We start from the raw sequence: 21935 nt of genomic DNA, 5'->3' as shown, positions 1-21935 counted from the left end.
TTGTGGCAGCTGAAATTTTACAGAAACGTTTTCAACCTCAGAGTAAAAATTTTCCTGAATATTTTTATTAGGTTTTATATTGATGTGCTTACCATTTGTATAGTGTTTGGATACTAGAGCTGATGCCAAACTCTAGTGATGGCGTTTGGGGAACGTACATTTGATCTGAGTGTGAGGAAGGGCAGAATCTGTTTTTGTGAAAAGTGAAGACTCAGACCCTCATTTATGTCTAAAAATGTGTGATAGATGAATGACTAACCTTTTTATAAGTGGCTGACAGTCAAAAGCAAAATCCATATCAAATGGCTAAAAAACTTGTTTCCTGAGCTCTCGGCCAACTGAAAATGGTAGGTTTGATTTAATAATTGGAAATGTCTGGGAAGTTACCTTAGAAAAAAAAAAGTAAATGGAATTCATATGTCACACAAGAGGAGGAGAGGGGAAAAAAGCTTGCAACATCTGATCATTTAATCAATTCCAAATAGCAGTCTTAGTACTAAAAATCAAATTGTGGTGGTGATTTAGATGGGTCATAATTCTGATGTTTGTCAAGTTGAACTGAATTTTTTTTTCACAATAAAGTATGACTGCTGAATGATTTAGATGCCTAGCCTTGTTATTATTCAAACGTAACCTCTAGTGCCAAGTTTTAAAGAGGAAGCTAAGTGATGAAAATAAAATTGCTAGTTCATAACTTCAGCTACCTAAAGCCAGGCTGTTACCTTCCTGAAATATTTGTCAATGCATGTTTTAATATTACCCTATAAATTGGAATATGTGTCATCTATATGCATACACAAAAGTTGTAGGAGGTATTTTAAGGCATTTCAGTGTATCTTCAGTTCCCTCTATTAGTTCATGTGCTGTGCTTTCTCTGACTTTTTGGTGTATAAATATTTAACGAAGCCATAAGTTGAACAAGAAATTCACTTTTTATTTAAATGTTAATTTAATTGCATCCAGGTTTTGGACGCAGTCAAACCTTCAGTTTTCGGAGATCCCTTGAATTAATTTACAAATATCATTAAAAGTAGTGGTGATGCCAGTGGTTTTATGTTTAAAACCATACTTTAAAAAGGTTGGATGGACTTGCAGACACTCTGAAGGGTAAGACTAGGATCAAGAATGACCTGGATAAGCTCTAGAAATGGTTTGAAATCAATCAGATAGAAGTCTACCAGGAGAAGTGCAAAGTTCTGCACTTGAGATGGAATAATTAGATGTACAAACACACACTGGGGAATGGTAGGCTAGGCAGCAGTACTACAGAGAAAGACCTGGGAGTACAATACACCATAGGCTGAATATAAGCAAACAGTGTGCTCAAGTTGCAAAAAAAGTCAATAGTATACTGGATTGTATTAACAGCAGGAGTGTCTCTTACAAAATCAAGTGAAGTAGTCCTTCTGCTGTACTGGGGAGACCTTGCCTGTAGTACTGGCGCTGACAGATATGCAGCCTCCTGCTCTAACTCATGGCACTACAGAAAGTGCCATGAGTTACAGCGATTCCTCTGACTTAACAGATGTTTGTTGTTTGGTCAGTTGGAGGGGGTGGGGAGGAGAGGAAATCGAGCTCCACTTTGGAGCTGATCCAGCAAAGAGGCTGCCTGCCAGCTCCAGTGCTGTTTGCAGGATGGGAGGGTATAGAGTTCCAGGCTGGAGTTTGCCCAGTCTGACCTGGAGGAGGAGAGGGAAGGGGAAATATGAGGTGGCAGGGGCTTCAATCCACCCGCTCTCCTTCCAGCTCAGGCTGTATCAGCCCAGTCCTGATTACCCACAGGGCTGACTGAAGTTAATGAAGGTGCTTTGCTTTGGAGCATCTTCATCTGAACACTCATTAGATGAGGGTTAATTTGTTGTGTGATCGAGCACTTTTAAAGTGCTGTGCAGCTATGCACTTCTGTCATGGCATGGCTGTAGACCACTTTCAGGGGACTGATCGCATGACGAATATCACTTCTATCAATGCCCATTGTATCTAGTCTGAACCACTTTAAGAAAGATATAGACAGGTTGGAAAGAGTCCAGCAGAGAGCAACAAAAGTTATTAGATGCAAGAAGCAAGATTTATTGGGCAAGGCTGAAAGAACTAGAGTTCTTTAGTCTGGAGAAGAGAAAACTGAGGTGGGAATTTGATAACGGTCATCAAATACCTGAAGAGTGATTATAAGGGGAATAGAGATAGCTTTTTCTTTGTGGCTATAGGGGGCAGGTCTAGGAGGAATGGCTTCCAACTGCACCAAATGAAATTTAGGTTGGAGATTAGGAGGAATTTTTGTATTATGAGGGTGGCGAAGCATTGGAACATGATACTTAGAGAAACTACAGGGACTCTCCATTCCTGGACATTTTCAAGAGCAGGTTAGACAGACACTTGGCTGGGATGGTTTGGTCAGGGATGCTCCTTACTTGAGCCGGGGGCTGAGCTAAATGATCCTGTGAGGGTCCTTCCAGCCTTCCTTTCCTATGATTCCTATACTTTAATGATCGTTTGGTAAATATTCCCCATTGTTCAAATGAATAAGATATCTACCCTATCACTGGAATAGACAGACTGTGTGCTCTATCTGCTGCAGTTTTGGTTTTGGAATGAGCATACCCTAATATCAACAAGTCTATTCGTGGGAAGAATCTATGTTTTCCCTGAAATTTTAAAGAGAATTAGCTTAATGCCATAGCGAGGATGACTTTATTTTTCTGAGGATGGTAGACCGGATCAGAAGCAATTAAAATAGGGCTGGTCCTATGTTTTGGAAGTACTTTTGAATTAAGAAATGCAATATGCCATTCAACTTCTCATTTGGGATTGAATTTCTTCAGTGTCTGCATAGTCACAACTTTACTATTGCCACTGTCAACTGGCTGCCAAGCTGATTCTTGGGAGCACAGGCCTAAGGGCACCATTAGATAACTGGATGTTTTCTGAGATGCAACCAAGAATAATTTTGTTGGAGTGTGTCCTATAAACCCTGCTAACTAAAGACATTTAAACCCTGATCACCAAAGTCAGAAAATAAAAGGCAGGCATGAGACATTCTGTTATGAGCAAAGTAGGTAAACAGGTTTCTTATGACCACATACAGACATTACACTTTTACCAGTATAAGCAATTGGAAACCAGTCTATACCTGTAACAGGACAGAAGTTACACACACAAAACTGGCCTGTACCCATAATAGAACATTTGTTCAGCACACATTGACTAGTTTAAAAATGATGAAACCTGGTTTAAGATTTGCCCCCTACCACTCACCAAAGGCAAATGTGTGTTCTGTTTGCTACTGATCTAAGCCACGCTGTTTACAGAAAACTGCGTAACATAGATCAACTCCACCTCGGTCTTTTTGAATGTCTGTACCTAGGCTGCATGTGGAATACTAGGGCCATACATCAGTGATTCTCAACCAAGTTGACACCCTGAGGTGCATTGAGAACATTTCAAGGGTGGTGCATGGTGTCACATAATGTTAGCACTGTTAGGTGTGCGAACCTGATTTAGAAGATAAACTCAAAGGTGCGTCCAGACGAGCATGTATGCATGGTATGTGGTGCTGAAGACCCATAAAAAAAACCTGCTCCTAAAAAACGTGGGGCGGCACATGTGACAGCAGTGTGTGCTGCCTGAAACTTGAGCCTGGCTAGCTGGAGCTACAATCTGGCTGCCGACCAGGTTTCCTGTTTCCGGGTTGCTATGGCTGCAGCCCCCAGGACCCTAGGTAAGGCTGCTGGAAACAGCCCAGGTGCTGGACCAAGCCTCCCCTACCCCACCTAGGACATTCCCCCAGGTGTTTCCTGGGGACAAGCATCAGTGGAACATATTGTACTGTTCCTGCTTGTCCCTGGGGAAACGCCTGTTCCCACTCATGGGGATGTACCCAAAGATTTCAACTAGGAATCAACAGTGTTAAAAACATGCTGGCCTGTTGTGATCTTTTTGAATTTTATGCAACAGAAAACTTGCTGTATTATTTTTCTGTGGTTGAAAAAAGAGTGAAAGCTAAGAGCTAGCATTTTCTGTGGGATGCCTTGAGTCTGTTGAGATGCCTGAAATCTATAAAAGTTGAGAAATGTTGCCATACATAATATAGCACAACACAACAATAATTAAAACAAACTGTGATTTTAAAAAATCAGCCTGCAATGCTGTCTTTTCATTGCCAGGTAGTATTGTGTTCTTGTACAGTAGTAATGCCTTTGAAAGAAAGCTGCACTGCATTTAGAAAGCCTTCAAGCGTAATGAACTTTCTGTGGCTTTTTCCCCCTACCAGCATGTACAATGATGCTCTTTATCCTCAAATACTTATCTTAGAGTTATGGGAAAGCTAATCCCAGATTTTTTATATTTCTTTTATTATTTGTAGGGAAAGTGAAGGGAGGGAGCACATGAGAGGAACAGTAGTCCTGTCACTACTGTGTTTGTAAGGCAGTGATAAATTTGAAGTGGGAAGAAGCCAGGGAAATATCCTTCATGTCCTCCTGCCAACTGTCTGTGTCCCTGGCTTCAAACTTTCAATAACTTCCCAGCCAAGGAATTTATTTTTCCCCTCTTCTCTTTCACTGTGGTTTGCATTATTTTTATTTGCTGAAGATAGCAAGACAGACCTTTTTCCATGGTGGCTTTTTGATGAGGACATTTTTGGTGCTACTTTATAAAACCTAAATTGCACACCGAAACTATATCAAAGCAACCATTATTAGGGTTGCAAATACAAGTACTCAAAAGTTAAAGCATGCCAAAGTTATGATTGCCTGAGCAATCTTGATTCAGTTTCCTTGTTCATATGTATTCTGATACTGCCTTTAATTGCATGTTATGGCCCATGACTTATTTATTAGACACTATTCAAACCCTGTTCTGAATATAGAACTGCTAACTTCCTTTCATTTTTCCTCTGCCTGGCTATATGAATATCTGTGGTAAGAGGATGGCACTGTCACTATTTCACAATGAGGAATGCAGGTAGAGAGAGGGGGAGATCTACTTTTTAAGCCTAATTGTAAGATACCTGGAAACCAATTTTTCCAAAGCACTAGTACAATTATATCATAACTCTCATTGACTTCAGTTGCAATTGTTAATTTTGCAGCACATCCTCAAATTAGATCCAAAGGTCTGCAGTCAAGCATCCAAAAATGGGATATACACAATTGTTGACTATCAATTTAAAGTGTTAAGTTTAAAAATGGCATCACATAGGAACTATGTGGCAAATGCAAGCATAGAATCTCATTCTCCATTGACGTGTGTTCTTCAGCATAAGGTGGCCAAATTAAGATTGCACAGGTAATCTTAATTTTAGCAATTTCTAAAACTTTTGAGTGCTTAACTTTGCAACTTTAATAATGTTCTCAAAATGGTGGGGGGTTTTAACATAATTTCCTTTGTTTAAAAAAAATCTGCAAAAGCTGCAATGTTATTTTTTCCCAAAAGCTTTGAGCTTGGCCAAATGTAGGTAGATTTTCACTGATAGCAAAAGGCACTTTCCTAACATAAAGACCACTTCTCTGCCAAACCCCATTCAAAACATGGAGTCAACTTCACTCCTCCAAAAGACCAAACACTCTGTTGTGCCTAGTAGTTTATAGGGCTAGCATGGCTAAAGCACACCAGTTTCTGTAGGCGGTGATGTGCTAGGAAATGATGCGGCTGCTATTGCATACAGCTGCCTTTGATTCTGCATCCCAAATGACCAGGTACTCATTTAAAGTAGTGATGATTGGGGGCAGATTTGGCAAGAATCTGGAGCAGGGCTCAAACTGACACCTCTAGAACTGCAACAAGGCACCTTAACTGCTCTGCCATCTTGCCAGTGACAAACTCACCAGATTTTTATAATACTGGAAAAATAACCCATTTTTCACTAGTCTTATTGGAAATGGCTGAATTGCTTTGATTGAAATTTTCTAGAAGAAAGGAAAAAATCTTTCCGAAGTGAAGTTCAACCTGAGGATTAAAGCATTTAAGTCATGAGCAGGTTTTCAAACAACAGAGTGAGATGGCCATTATTAGGCAGTGTGGCCAGGAGTACCTATAACAACAACAAATAAATTATACAAACATAACCCTTCGATTGGCTCATCTTTTTATTTAAAAAATTATGAGCTAGGAATAGAAAACATGATGAAAAAATAAGTGTAAGAGATTAATGTGTTAGAGGGATGCTTGGGGACTTGACCATTCATGGGAGCAAGTACCCATATTGTGACAGTAACTGTAAGGTTTGTGGAAAAGTAATAATTTGAATGCTAATTGGGGAACCATAGAAAAACTAAGCACAGATTGTAGAAGTCCAGAGGTAGCTGCAATTACTGAGTATTTCAGTGCAGTATAAATAAACTTGCTTTGTGTAGAAATGAAAAATATTGCAGTTTTGTGCTTTAGGGGTTACTGGTTTTTATTTTATTGCTAATTCATAGTAAGGGATAATATGTATTCCCTGTTAGACTAAAATATGTACTTGAACCAGCTTTGCACATAACTCCCACTAGAAATACTAAATTTCCAGTCATGCTTCACAGAAAGCTGTATAAACATTCTGCTTTGAAATGATTCTACTGATACATCTGTGTATTTTATCTACTTCTTTTCCCTCATTTTCACTGTTGGGAACATTTGCGTGGAAACAAGATCTTTGTTGTTTGGAGTTCATCTGCTCCTGCTGCTTAGTCCTTGCTTCAATTCATGATCTTCCATTTGTAACATTGAAATTATTTGTTGTGGTGAGAATTTAGAATTCAAATGAGGAATATGCAGCAGGCGTGAAGGAGCAACAATAACAAAGCTTGAGTTCCACTGCTGGATTCGCATCCAGTCATCCATATGCCCAGAGTCCCTAAACATAGATCTCCTTTCAGTAGAAAAAGACTGTGTATGTGTATAAACACCCACTATAGGATCACTGTTATATATCTGTCCCTAAGAAATGAAAAGAAAAGCAAACCAGAAGATGAAAATGAACAATAAAACCTGACTTCAGTGTGACCCATATCACAGTAAAATCAATTGCTTCATAGAGATGGCCTTTAAAAGTCAAATAAAATATTTCTGGAGGTCTTAATGTAGGTTTTGTAGTACAAGCATTACTTTTTTTTTTACAAACTGAAGGGACCAAATACATCATCTCTATTGATTTCAATCACATCAAGTATGGATTTGGCTTAGTATCTTTCAAAGTTGGCATTGCCTTTTTTTTAAAAAAGTGTTGGAATCACTCTAGCTTTGTGTGAAAAGAAAATACTTTCTAGCTTATAAAACTGTTAGAGCATTTTAATTTGTTTTTATTGCTTATATTAAGACAGATATGCAATGTCACATATATCACAGATTTTCTGGTGATGACTATAAATATATGTGCTATTGTTTTATAGAGCATGTGAACAGCACAACCAGATGAGACCGTGAAGGACCAGCTAAGCTGAAAGGTTTAATGTTTAGACATTCTTTAGACTTGGAGCCAACTTTTGTCAAATGGAAATAACTTCTCATTGATTTCCCATTTAATGAGACAAGAGTGTGCAGTTTAAGTGCCTTGAGCATTACACACAGTTTCTATAAATATGTTTTTAGTGAAAAGTTCCTTGAAATTAGATGGACAGAGATATAAAAATATGGTGGCATAGTTGAGAGGGGGAGCAGCCAGGGTACAGAGTAGTTAAGGATTTGCTGCCACTGGCCAAGGCTTTAGTGCTTGACTGAGATCAGCCAAAGAAGATCCCTTTGATAGTTTAACCTGTATACTTAATTGACTTTCCACCTTGCAGGCACTAACAGAAACTTGTGGAAAGTAAAATTACATCCTTTTATTTATTCACATCAGAGTGTGGTGATAGTCACATGTCCTTTTGATGGCTCAAGATTTCGGACGGCCAGCCAGGTCCTCAGCAGGTGCAGTCCTGACTCTCTGACTACTTTTCAGATTGATTTATACTAGAGAAAGTTCTGTTCCAGCACGCTCAGTTTCTCTTTCCATTTTCTAATTCTAATTGCCATTTGTCAAGTGGTGTTTATTTCCTTGGAATAATGCTTAGGAAATGTAGTAGCTGACTGCAATGGAAAACAGAAACAACTGAAACTGTGGTGTAGGTGCTTCTGAGGCACTTGTAGTATTAGTTTTCCCCACCTAGCTTTGCAGTCGACCTCTTCTGTGCTGAAACTGCCAAAAAATGCATGATGGAGTGGTATGGACCATTTAGCTAGTGTCATGAACTGAATCACTCTATTCATTTTATTCATGACCAAAGTTTGACAGAATCCTCTTTAAGCAGAAAGGTCTTAAGTAAGGTGAGATATTTTCCCTAGTCAGTCTATTTTCTGTTTAGCAGATTTGCTCAGTGGGAATAAGACGTTACCTATAAAGGTTAAGTAAGAATTTTAATGTTCTGTGGGTTGTCTGCAGGCCCAGTGCTCTTCCTGCCATGGCAGGGGGTCAGACTAGATGATCTGCTCAGGTCCCTTCCAACCCTAGAAACTATGAAACTACAGTTACCTGATATTGGCAATGATTTGACTTATGCTGGAAAGAATTATTGTGGGGAAAATGGATGGAGCAATAACAAATAAACCCTGATTCAGATGCATTGCGTAGTTAATATAGGTAAAATTCAAGCACTACTTCAAAAGCGTACTAGGTGAATTCAGAGAGCTCTTCTAAAGTGCAAAACTGAAATCAATAATGGAACAAAATATTTTAGCTGCAGTCCTAAAAAGCTGAAGACCAACTTCAATCCTGACTTAGGATTAGCCATAATATAGTAATACATCCAACAGTCATGTTCTGTTAATTGCATTTTAGCTACAAGGAATGCAGAAAACTTAATGGAATTGACAGATGGGGACAGAAAAGAAAGAGGGGTTAACAACAAAGCAGTAGTGGAGGAGTTACCTGGTAAAACTAAACATATAGATATCAGCATGGCAGAATAAGATGAACCCTTGGGTTTTAGAAGTTTTAGCAAAAGAAATTGCTGAACTTTTAGAAATATTTTTCAATACATCTTAGGAACTGGGACAGGTATCAGATGGCTTGAAAGGAGTAGTATAACTAGGGGTGGGTAAATGGGGCACCCACCCTGGTGTCAAGTAGGAGTGCTGGAATTGTCCCCAATCCTCTGCCTCAACAAGTCTATGTCCTGGGTACTCAAAAACAGTCCCCGACTACTGCTGCTTTAAGAGCAACAACTAGGGCAGGGGGAGTGTGTAGTGGCAGCAGCAGCTCAGCCAGGGACTGTTTAGAAGTTCCTGGAATGGGTGAAACTGCTGCCCCCTGCCCCTGCTTTCAGCACTCTTACACATGCCACCTGCCCCCCACAGAGTTTTCCCCAGGCACCAACTTTGCTTGTTATGTCACTGCATAAAAGTCAAATGTAGAATATACCAGTATCTTTAACAAGGAAGACGTGCCAAATGCAACCTTAAAGCTGCTGATCAGTTTTTTGACTTCTACACCAGACAAAATCCAGTATCAATTAAAAAAGCAAGATTGTAAATGCTTGTCTGAAAAGACAAATAACAATAAGCCAAAGAAAAAACAAGTTGTCAAAACCCCCCTCTTTTTGTCCAGGATTAAGAATTTGATGGTTTAGAACTATGCAGTTGATTGTGTAGTTTTTAGTTAGGCTTTTGACACAGCACAACATGGGCATATAAATAAACTAAAAAGTACTGTCACAGCACTATTGAGAGAACACTGGTTTAAGAGGGACTAGTGGAGAGGAACAGTGTTTGGGATGGAAACTGTTTTTATCTGTCAGATCCTTAATTAAAATATCACACCAAACATCAATTTCATAGATGTTAGGGTTGGAAGGGACCTCAAAGATTATCAAGTCCAGCCCTCTGCCCCAGGGGCAGCAAGTCAGCTAGGGTCAAAGGACCCCAGCAAGATAAGCATCCAAGCATTTCTTGAATAAGTCCAGAGTAGGTGCCTGTACCACATTTGGAGGGAGTGTATTCCAGGTCTTGAAGGCTCCAAAAACATTGGTTTTATTCACTGATTTGAACAGAACTTGGAGGGACTGTAAACACTAAATTAAAATTGTACATGGGGGGGATACTCCCCTGTACTCAGGAAAATGAGAATTATTGTACAGTAATTGTTAAGTCATATACTTATGCATGAGGAAATAACTAGAATCATTTGGATTTTTAAACATGTCTGCTATACAATTAGAGTGTCGTTACAGTTGGAATTTAAGGTTGCATTTGGCACATCTACATGAGGCGTTTTACTCGAGAGTAGTGCAAATTACTGTACAGTAAACATCACAATCTACATGTGCAGACACTTACCACACAGTAATTGTCTCTAATTGCCAGTAAATTTGCTACCTGTACATACAAGTAGCAAATTTACTTGCGAGTAGTTACTGAGCATGTATAGACACTGACTTGGGAACAGATTTGCTCCTGGCCAGCTCCACCACCATGGGGCTATCTGCAGGGGCCCTGAGGCTGGGAGCTTCTCAGTTCTTTGTCTGCCCCAGTCCCAAGCCCTTAAAATGCTGCAGGGATGCTGGGACCTTGGAACACCTGCATTTCAAAATGGCTACAGGGGCACTTTAACTAAAGCTCATCAAATGAGTAGACATAATCAGGAGCTTGTGGGCCTGTACAAAAGACCTGATGTCTTGGGCAAGATAAGAGTGCAGGGAATTAAATGGGGAAGGCATATCGCAAGAACCGATGAAAGAAGACATGTGAATATGACAAAAGATAAGAATTTGATGAAACAACTCCATAAATTTATGGTTGTTTTCTGTCTGCCATAAACCACAGAAAAAATACTTTGAACGTTGACAGTTTAGATACACTCGAGTGCCAGCAGTTATAAAGCAATGCTATCAGTGATGTAGTTAAAAAATAAATTGCATGAAAAACAAGCATGGATGATGTAGAGAAATGCTCTTAATGATATTGAGTTGATTGGCATTTCAAGTTTTATTTACTTGCTTGTACAAGAATGAAGAAGATGACTAACATTTACAAAATGTTTAAGATGGATATTTGGGAAACATGCTGGAATTTTAGTCTGATATAATTAAAATTTTAATTTTTATCTTTCACACTTATCTCCACTCCCCCTTAATCTCTTCTGTCAGTAAATAAAACAGAATTTAGTTGGTCATGCTTTTTTACATAAAAATCTATTTACACGCTGCTTAATGAGAAGATTGTTCTTCTATTTCTGGACACTCAGTTGAACAGTTTTCTTGCTCATGTTGGAGGGTGTGTGTGGTGGGGGGTTGTTCATCCAGGAGTGGGAAGGTTGGGGGACTAAAAATAGCTGGGTCAGGGTAGGGGATAGGAAGAGCACAGGCTTGGGGCTGTTGCATGGGGCTTCCCAGCCCTGGGGCTCCAAGGCTAAGTACAGACAGTCAAAAAACCCAAGGTTCAATCAATACAATCTTTGCAGGTTAGTCTAAGCTGCAGAGATTAAACTGAGAAACACCTGGACACACATTTACTTTTGATTCAGCAAATGTAGCTACATGCCTGCAGTGGCTCAGGCCAGACACCAGGGGGCACTAGAGCACACCTCTTTGGCATGTAGCCAGCATGGGCTGTGTGTTCACTTCCTCTTCCTACTGCCCCTGAGGTCTCTGGGATTTGCAGTCCAGAATCACAGCAGCAGGACTCTCCAGGGTTGCTTATCACTTTCTCTTCCTGCTTCCAGGTGCCTCTGGGATTTATAGTCCACAGTTGCAGCCCACAGTAAGTTTCAGTAAGTTTAGCAGTGGTGCAGTTCTGTACTCAGGGGAAGGTAGGTTTAACCCCCCTCCCTTGCCCTAGACTCTAGCTGGGGTTTGCTTGGGGAGTTGGGACAATCCCAGATCTCCCCGCCCCCCCAGTCCTTCTTTGCTGGAGCAGACAGCCCAGCCCAGCTCAGCTCAGCTCAGCTCAGCTGCAGGGCTAGAAAGCATGCTGAGGTACTGTGATTTAACTTGAATCAGGAAGGGGTCTGGGATAGAAGTTTCATAAACCAGGTTGACCCAAATCAGGTAATTTAATACTACATTCAACCAGCTTTATTTTAAACCAATTTCAGCCATTTAGAAACTGGTGTATGTGCACTAAGCTTCTGTTTTGTTACAGGTTTAAACCAGTTTCTGATTACTTAAAGTGGTTTGTGTGTAACTTCTGTCTGTAGCCCAAATGTGTGTAGATGTTCACTAGATATGGCTAACCTGTTCCTGCTGTAATTTAGTTTACCTTGGGTGAACTAAATTAGATTGGTCCCATCATATTTTGCACGTTTTAACTTCTCCTAATGTCTACACAGATTAGGGTTAGGCTGATCTAAATGCAACATTTGCATTTACCCATACCCTAAAATGTATTAAATATGGCTTAAGTGGTAAATCTGTTGTGAAGAACAAAACATAAGGACAAATGGCTGTAAACTGCAAGATTCAAGTTGTTGTTGTTATAGTTTGCATGATTCCCTGGTGAAATATACAGGGGCCAATTTCAATTTTAGGATTTACTAAATGACTAGAGATTGTCAAAGCCTGTGTAATATTTGGGGGGAAAAACTGAGTAAGGCTGGTCTAGTTGTTTGTGATAAATATTTCATTTGCCAAAAAGGCAGATTAAGGTAAAATAAAATTATCTGCACATGTAATTGATTTAATCTGCCAAATAATTTGAGGTGAATGAAAAAAATGAATAAAACAGTGTCTAAATGAACTAGCTTTCTTATTTCAAAAACAAAACATTTGGGAATTTTGGGACTAGAGTTGCAAAGGAATATAATAGCCAAGAAGTCAAGGTATTTCACAGTAAACACTCTGCATACCCACATCCTCTGTGTTATAGCTTATGAAAAGTAAATCTAACTTTTTAATTTAGAAAGGCAAAAGAATACCTTCCCTCCTGTCCCCCTCCCTCCCTGAACAACTTTTCTTCAAGGAATGTTATCCATTAATGAAGGAGATGAAGGAGGTTAGTATTTTATGTGGGTAACAATAACCAGCCATGGAAATGTACCATACCAGACATGTTGGTGCAGCTTCAGTGCTTGAGGCAGTGAGCAATTTAAGCAACGCAGGTGCTCATTCCTTTGAAACATGTCAAAGTACAATGCCACCTACAACTGTTAATTGCCACATCTTGTCAAACCATCGGTTTATGGCTTACTACCCATGGTAATAGTCTGTCTCTAGAGTTGGTCAACATTTTTCAGTTATGCTTCCTCAAAATTCCAACTGAAGAATGGTCTTGTATAGTTTTATATAGTTTTTTTTTGGGAAGGGGGGAGAAGAAAAACTCTAAATGCCTTGATGCTCTCAGGTGTATCTACGCAAGACACTTACTGCAGTCACCTAATTAGCTCCTTAGTAAAGTATCACCATCTACATGAGTGGTACTATTAGGCCACAGTGAACTAATTCACTCCACCATAGGATAGCATTACCCAACACAAGTACTATTCTATGGCAGAATTATTTACTCTGCCCCAGTGCACATGTAGATGGTGACTGGAGCTGGCTGGGGCCCGAGGATGCTACAGTGTGAGGCTGCCTGCCGACTAGCATTGTATTGTAGCAACCCTGTACTCCAGCCACCACCTCCACAGCATGTTGAGCTGAGCAGGAGCATCCCCAGGCTGGCAGGCTGACCCCCTCAGTCCTGCTGCCAGCTGGAGCTACACCACCTCAGTTCAACGTGCTGTGATTCCAAGCGCACGTGTAAACGCTGTGCCCAGGAGCAATAAACTCTTGTGAAAACTACCAGAGTTTGTTGTGTCAGAATTAATTTTGCATGTAGACTCTGTCTCTCCATGTTTGCACTTTTCACAGAAGTGTTATTACTTTGATAAAAGGTTTTCCAAAACTTTTTCCCTTTGCCAGTAATATAGTTTTTTGGCAAACAAGAAAACCCAGTAGCCTTTCAATTAAAAAAACCAAAACATGAGAAAAAAGAAACAAAAACTTTGCTTTAAATTTTTCAAAGAAATTGTGAAATTTAATTTTTCATTTTTCAACCACCTCTATCACTGACTTACGGAGTTTTACATTTACATTATAGGGCAATAATTTTGATGTACATATCCCTTGGGCATTCAATGAAAGAAAAAAAAATTCTTCCCTCAAAAAACTTAAAATATAAGGGACAAACGCTCACAGATACAGACATACCATTTCCATTGACTTCATTGGGAGCTAGAATTTGGCTGTAAGTCAGGCTACCCCCATAGCCAAATATGACTCTAGTCTATGGTAGCTGATGAGGTAAACTTTACATTCGTGTAAAGAACAGTGGAGGCCCACAGTAAGCGTAGGGAGGGAATTCTGCTCTCGAAAGAACGTGTTTAAAGGAAGAAGATTCTAAACCATCTTGTTTCAGAAATTTCTTGTTTTACTTGTGTTATAGTGGTATGTTTATTTATTTGGCCAAGTGTCAGTAAAAATAGGACTGTAACAGAGATTAATTAGGCCATCAAATTTAGACAGCTCTCTACCCATTTAATTTCATTGTGAAGCATTTACCTACTGGAAATATATTTCAAACTGTTTGGGGCTGTTGGGTTTTTTTAGCTTACTTCTTTTAGCCCTTGCCATGAAAAGCTAAAAGTTGACAAAAGTAAGTTTTTAAATTGGAAATGTGTGTGTGTGTGTAATATATTTTACACATAGAAAGTAAGGATTAACTGTTGAACCCTGCCTGAGTCTACAGAGTCAGAGGGAGTGTAAGGATTAGGAAAATGATTCTGCCAGTTACTGTAGGTCACACAAATGAAACAGTGCCAGAATTTCAGTCAAAAGTTTAATTGCTCTTAGAAGTGGGTTGAGTATCAACATGACCCATTTATGCTTTTCCAAAAGTGCATTATCTCAGTGCAGGTTTGGAACAGATTTGCTAATTGTGGGCCTGTGTCCAGTTTGAACACATAACAATGTGGGAGAAGGATAGTAATTTTCTGGTAGTTAGCCAACAACTACTTAAGTTAACTGAGGTGTCAAAAAAGATTTGAAGAACCCTTTGCATTTCCAGTAGTTTCTGAAAATTATGGTTTAAGCAAAGAATTTGCTTAGTTTTAAAATGTTAGCTCGGGTATCTACTAATGTTGAGATGTTAGTAACAGTGCTTGACATTTACATAATGAAGTGCTGTATCACACTACTGCAATGGATAGCAAGATGAAACGGAGGCACAAATAGGTTAAGTTGAAACTGGTGCTGATTTTTGATGCCTAATCTGAGACCACTTCAGGTGTTCAGTTCTTGAAAATAGGCCTGACGTGCACAAATTTGGGCCATTGAATTGGTGGATTCTTGAAATTTTTCCTCTTATACTCTCTGTCCTCAGTAGTGCTGATGTCCTGTGGTTCATTTTTGACTGGTCAAGACTATTGAGGTTTATATTCTTAAATCATCTAGGCTGTGTTTTTAACTGCAATTTATGGGTATGCTAGCTTTTCAGTCAAAATCCCAAACTGATTTGAAAAGTTTACCTTTTATGTTAAAATTTAGTAATGTGTGACAGGTTATCATCCTGCCTTTTTCACTCTTTCTTGTTTGCAGGAGAGAGCCTGACACACTGACAAGGCATCTGGGATGAATCTGATAGATCAGTTAGAGGCAGTGGAATCTCTGACAATTTCCCACTTGATGGGAAAATTGTAACAGTTTGAAGGTAGCCGGTTCAAGAGCTCAATAAAACCTTTCAAGGGTGGCTTAAAGATGTGTCTTTCTCTGCTGAAACATTGTAAAAAAGAAGTGTTTTTTTAAAACCACACAAAACTATGAGTTTTTTTTAAATTTCAGGTTAGAGAATAAATATAAATCTTGTGCCAACATAAGATTTCTCTTTTAGCTAATTAATATATATTTTTTAGCAGCTGTAAGGCAGAATAGCTTTATTTGAGCTCATTCTACTTGTGCTCTTAACATCCAGAGCTGGCAAAAGTATAAGTATATATACAATTCCTATCAGAACTTTCTAAAAATATCAACCTTTTGGTTCTTTTTTTGTAAAAAAAATAAAAAAATAAAATAAAATTCTTTTTATGAAAAATTTTGACTAGGTCTCTTGCTGATTAAAAAAACAAGATGGAAATTTGGCAAACAAATTGTTGAATTAAAGATCAGCTTTTTCAAGCTCTTCAGGAACTTTGTTTTAATATTTTAAATAATGAAAATTATAATTTCAGTTATGGCAGTGACATGACTGTCCCTGTTTTTTTCATATTATGTGAGATATCATCAAAGTTTTATATTTATTTGCTTTTCTGTGATACTCCTCATTATGGCTGACTTTGTGGCAACAGTTATGGAACCTACAGACTGAAGAATCTCTGACTCCCAGCTGCACTTGGGCAGAGCCAGTCTTGTTGAACGACAGTTTTTTACCACTGGTTTGGCTTGTGAAATCCCTAACAGAAGTTCCTTAAGGCACAGCTCTGCTGTGGGCAGAACTCTGCTGTGGGAGGAAGTGACAGACTACCCAGCAATGCCATAATGTGCTTCTTATTTATAACTTACTTTGGAAAAAGAGTGTCCCCTGGATAATGATAATGTGGAACTTTTGAATATGCACTTAGAAAAAAACACCGAGAGGTCCAAGTTTAAGTAAGGTATGTAAAAAGTAGTGATTACTGGAGATTATACCATAATATCTTGTCCTTTCTTTCAATAGATGTGTCCAGAAAGCACCAGAAATATCAGGGAAGTACAATGTGCATCATACAACAACAAACCATTTATGGGTCGACTTTATGAATGGGAGCCTTTCTCAGAAGGTAAGGGAAGACAGATATGCTTTGTGCGTGTTATATGCACTGTGTTTTGGAAAGGAAAACAGCTTTAACTCAAGAAGTATTGATAGGCACCATCTCTCCTAAAGCCTGTATGGACCCTTCTCTCTTAATCCATTGAAGCCATATGTGACAGTAAAAAGCTTAATACCGGTATTTCCTGGGGTCTAGAGCAATGAAACCACATACGTCCTTGAATTTCAGTCTTAGCTAGTAAAACCAGAAGCCATTCCAAAAAGGGATGTTTTCACTTCTGACTTTTGGGGGGTGTATCCTCAGCTGGGGTGTATCTTATGTAACACCATGTGAATGGAGCTGAGCTATTTTATGGCAGCTCGGCATCTGACCCTGGGTAATCAGGATTCTCAATAACCACAATTTATTTTTTCTGTTGACTTGTTCAACAGCTGGAATGGTGAAAAAAGGAGGATAGCTGAGTTAGGAATTTGCCTAGCTGGGAGTTGAACTGAGTGCCCTGAAATACAAAAACAGCAGCCATACTAGTGGCCTGCCACCTTTCGTGTCCCCAGTAGGAGGATGTCAGAGGGGTGCAGAGGAGTAAAACTCTCTCCTAAGGAGATGTATTTTTGGAACTTTGAGGTCCGATTTATTTATTCATCTTTGTCAGCAGTGCTTGGGCCCACCTCAGGCGTAATCTGTGGTTATCACTGTATAAATATTTATGCGGTGTATAGCAATTTTATTCTTTAAATATTTCTCTCTCACCTGAGAAGAGGCTAGTTTGCTTTATGTCTTGTTTCCTTATTAACATTTTACAAAAGCTCGTTTCCCAGAAAACATCACCAGAATAAAGAGAACTTAAGCACAGAGAAGTGTGAACATTTGGGGGTCAAGACCCAAATTCTGCTCTTGTTGTGTTATGATGTGTAAAATGACAGGAAAAGGCTAAAGGGCTCTGTAAGCCTTTTGATGACCCTTTATAAGACCAGGTATAGAAATCATAAAAGGGATGGGATTGCAGTATGCAGCACTGTTGAGTTTGTGGACAATGTTGTAGTCCATGGTGTTGCTGTAATATAATCAGCTATCTCAGTTTACACTGGAAGCCCTTCTAGGCCTTGGAGCAGTTTGGGAATATGAGGACACAAATATGACTTGAAGGTATTGTAAGCCTTGGTTCTGTGCTGCATCTCCCGAGAGCACAGCAGATAATCTACTTCCTTCTTTTAAGATTTCTTAGGACCTTCAGGTTGTGCTTAACTTTATAGGACCCTATATTGTGAGTTATTGGGTTGTGGTAGCACAACTGTACTATGCAAAAAAGAGTTTGCAAACTCTTGCTCTCATTTTCAAAAGATACAAGCAAGCACACAAAATAAGACCTCTGCACAAGCTTCTTTCTTACAAGACGTATTTGTGACAAATATGTTGCCATGTTGCTTAATGCTTTCTTAGAAGGCTCTTAAGTGCCATGGTGGTAAGTGGGAATTAAAACCTGTGTAGAACAGAATAGAATGGGAGGAAGAGATTTTGTGTTCCTTTGGATGTAGTTTTTACTAAATGTCCACTTACCAAACAGCTGAATACCTTTTACACAATACAGTATGTAATAGTAGAGGTAGCACATGATACTACCACCAAATTAATTTGAATCAGTGCTTTAAGTAGCTTTATTTTTTTCTATTTTCTGTGGATCTATCTTTTCACAGTATGGTTGGAATCTATTTTTTCACATTAATGGGTGATGTCTGTAGGAATTTCCCTTTCTGCAGTAGACTTTTAAATCACAGAGGCAGGTTCCAGTGAACAATAATAGCCATGACAGCAACAAGTTACTTTTACTTTCACATTTTGTCCTTTTAAGAACTAAAGGTGGCATAGTAGTAAGTATAGCCATTTGTGCATGTTTCCCGTTTAAACATTTTCATGGCCTTTACTAAAAATGATTCGGGATGGCTCTATTTCTTATCTCCCTGGACATTCTGTCTCCCAGGGAAAAGGGAACCTTTTGGGACCAAGGAGCAATGAACAGGTTAGTTTACAGTGGAGCTTGCCAAGGAAGGTCCGCTTGGAAAGAGGGGTAGGAAGAGAGGTGACAGTTTAAGAGCACCAGAGAAATGTCTAGGGGATGTTGCAATTCCAGCTCTTCTTCTGCTTGCACCTGTCCAGGCAGGACTGCTCATTGTCAAGGCTTCCACCCAGATCTTGGTTTGGCATTGTGAAGACTGTGACTTGCAGGTTCGTTCTGGTGACAGCTGTGGGGGAGTGTCTATAATGAGCAGCACCTCCTGGTGGTATCCCGGAGGAAGTAGGCAAAAGAGACATAGGAGAAGGTGGCAAGGTTCTGAAGCATCCTCCGCCATGAGGACTTCATCAATTTGATGCTGCAGGAGATCTCTAGGACTGTAGAGGAAGGACTACCAGAAGCACAGCTAGAGAAGGAAGAGGACATGGACCCCCAGGAACGTGGAAACTGGAAGCTTGTTACTTTCGGCAGCATGTAGAAGTCGTTGGCTGTGTCCAGATGAGCAGAGGCATGTGCTCTGGCACAAAGTAGTGGCACAAATCTGTGTTGCTACTATTTGTGCCACTGCAAGTACATGCCCCTGCTCATCTGGACACAGCCAATGACTTCTACGTGCTGCCGGAAGTCACAAGCTGGCCAGCAACCAGAGCATCTCACTAGAGGAACAAATGAACACACATACTATTGTACTGTGCTGTATGTCACATTTTGTCATGGTGCTTTTTTTTTTTCCTACCAGGGGAAAAAATCCCAGTAGCAAATTTTGCCCCCACGCTGCAAATTTGCAGTGCAGGGCACATTTTAATGTTCCACAAGTACAGTTTGTGGCACCACAAAGAAGTTTATGGTGCCACAAGCCACACGTCCCTACTTGTCTGGACATGGCTTTCATCTCCATCTGCAGCAGTTTGCCTGGAGAATAGATATGGAACCCGAGCAATAGAGGGGAAGCATGTTCCATTGGTGGAGGAGGCCAAGCCAGGCATCCCCAAGGTTTGGAGGATTGAGACTACTGCCACCTAGAGGGAGTGATGGGTGGTGGTGGTTGGAGAATCCTTTCTGTGGGGACAGAGGCATCCATCTTCCAGCCTGACCTGTTGTCTTAAGGGATCTGCTGCTTGTCTGGAGACTAGATCTGAGATATCATGGAGGGATTACTGATGTTTATATAAACCTCTGACTAGTGCCCCATGCTCCTTATTCATGTGGGCACTAACAATGCTGCCAGGGGCTACCCTGAGTAGATCAAAAGTGACTACAGGGCTCTGGGTGCAAGGGTGAAGGGGACAGGAGCTCAGTCTCCTTGATCCTTCCAGTTAAGGGAAAGAGCTTGGGCAGCAGAGGATGTGTCGTGCAGATCAATGCATGGCTGCACAGATGGTGTTGCCAGCAGCGCTAGCTTCTTCAACCACAGGATGTTGTTCCAAGATGAAGGATTGTTAGGAAGAGACAGGACCCACCTGACAGTGAGGCTAGAGCATCTTTGCAGACAGGCTGGCTAACCTAGTGAGGAGAGCTTTAAACTAGGTTTTGCTGAGAGATGGAGAGCAAAGCGCCAAGGTAAGTGGGAAAGTGAGTGACTTGGAGAAAGCAGAAGCAGGAGGAGGCAACAGCGGAGGCCTTTTCATTCTTCTTGACAAAGTAGGGTTATTTACCTCAGGTGTCTGTACACTAGCTTGCTCAGGGAACTGATGGGCAGCACTCCCTGGATCCCCAGTCTGAGGAAGAAAGGAGTCCAGGAGAGCTGGTTGTATTATAAAAGAACCTTACTGAGCTCAGGAATGAACCATCCCAAGGTGCAGGAAGACTAGGAAATATGGCAGAAGACCAACTTGGCTTAGCAGGGAACTCTTCAGTGACCTAAAACACAAAAAGAAAGTTTACAAGAAGTGGAAACTTGGACAAACGACTAGGGAGGACTATAAGAGCATTGCTCAGGCATGAAGAGATTAAATCAGGAAGGCCAAAATGCAACTGGAGTTGCAGCCAGCAAGGGACATGAAGGGTAACAAGAAGGGTTTCTATAAGAATGTCAGCAATCAGAGGAACGTCACGGAAAATGTGTCACTTACTGAATGGGGGAGGCAATCTAGTGACAGATAGTGAAAGGCTAAAGTACTCAGTGCCTTTTTTACCTCAGTCTTCACAGGCAAGATCAGCCCCCAGATGACTGCAGCTGGCAGCACAGTTCGGGGAGGAGGTAAGCAAGCCAACAGTGGCAAAGAAAACACAGTGTAGGGACCGTTTAGTAAAACTGGACATGTACAAGTCCATGGAGCCAGATGTGATGCACCTGAAGGTGCTGAGGGAGTTGGCCAATGAGATTGCAGAACTATTATCTTTGAAAATTTGTGGCAGTTGGCAGAGGTCCCAGGTGATTGGAAAAGGGCAAATGGAGACACTGTACACTGACTTGAGCAGCAGGGTGATGGTGAGTGGCTTTCAGACCAAGCTCATCACAGTGGAGTTGTGTCCAGCAGGGTTGCCTACTGAGGAACACTGCCCACTGGATCTTGTTCATCTGTGCGATGGACCTGCTAGCCCAAAGGTTGAGTCAGGACCCCAGAATACATGGAGAGTAGGTCCCCAGAGAAAAATGGGAGGAAGCAAGAGTCTTAGCCTGCATGGATGACCTCGATGTCCTGTACATAGACAAGTGTTCAATTCAAAATGTACTGCGGCACATACAAGAACATGGAGCAGTGGCAGGGGCAAAGCTCAATGTGAGCAAAAGCATATGCCTGGGTGAGCTTGGGGACCTGTCATCCCTGAAAGGCTTCATCTCCTGCAAGGGAGTGAAGATTGTTGGGATGGAGTTCGACCCAGAGCTGACTGGACAGAGAGCGTGGGAAAAGATTGAGGCCAAAGTCAAACAAAAACTGGGACTGTGGCACATGCACTGCCTGTCAGTAGCAGGGCACATGACATGCATGAGGGTGGTGTTGCTACCGGTACTTCTGTACACTTCACTAGCCTTCCCCTACTCAGAGCAGAGTGTCTACACCACACAATGCAGAGGGCTGTGTGCATCTTTTGGGGCTCCTGACAGGAGAAAGTGGTGAGGAAAACCTTGTACAAGCAAAAAGACAGGGGACTGAGGAATGCCAGACATCCTGCTATTTCTTTGGGCCAAATACACAAGCCAGATCTGTAAATTGGCAACCAGGGCAGGGTCTTAAACAGCCTGCCTCA

At 40.6% G+C, this 21935-nt stretch overlaps 1 protein-coding gene across 1 annotated transcript in view; it reads left to right on the top strand.

Annotated features, from left to right (window-relative positions):
- The window catches only part of THSD4 (thrombospondin type 1 domain containing 4), an 853555-nt gene that overhangs the window by 113131 nt on the left and 718489 nt on the right, over positions 1 to 21935 (top strand). Inside the window, exon 6 of the mRNA XM_019504324.1 lies at positions 16639 to 16741. Coding sequence (XP_019359869.1) covers positions 16639 to 16741 — 103 coding nt within the window. The remainder of the gene's footprint in view (positions 1 to 16638; positions 16742 to 21935) is intronic.

Source organism: Gavialis gangeticus, unplaced genomic scaffold, assembly GCF_001723915.1.
Source record: "Gavialis gangeticus isolate Ggan-Ray unplaced genomic scaffold, GavGan_comp1, whole genome shotgun sequence".
Lineage (NCBI taxonomy): Eukaryota > Metazoa > Chordata > Crocodylia > Gavialidae > Gavialis > Gavialis gangeticus.
This window is presented reverse-complemented; position numbering and strand designations above follow the sequence as displayed.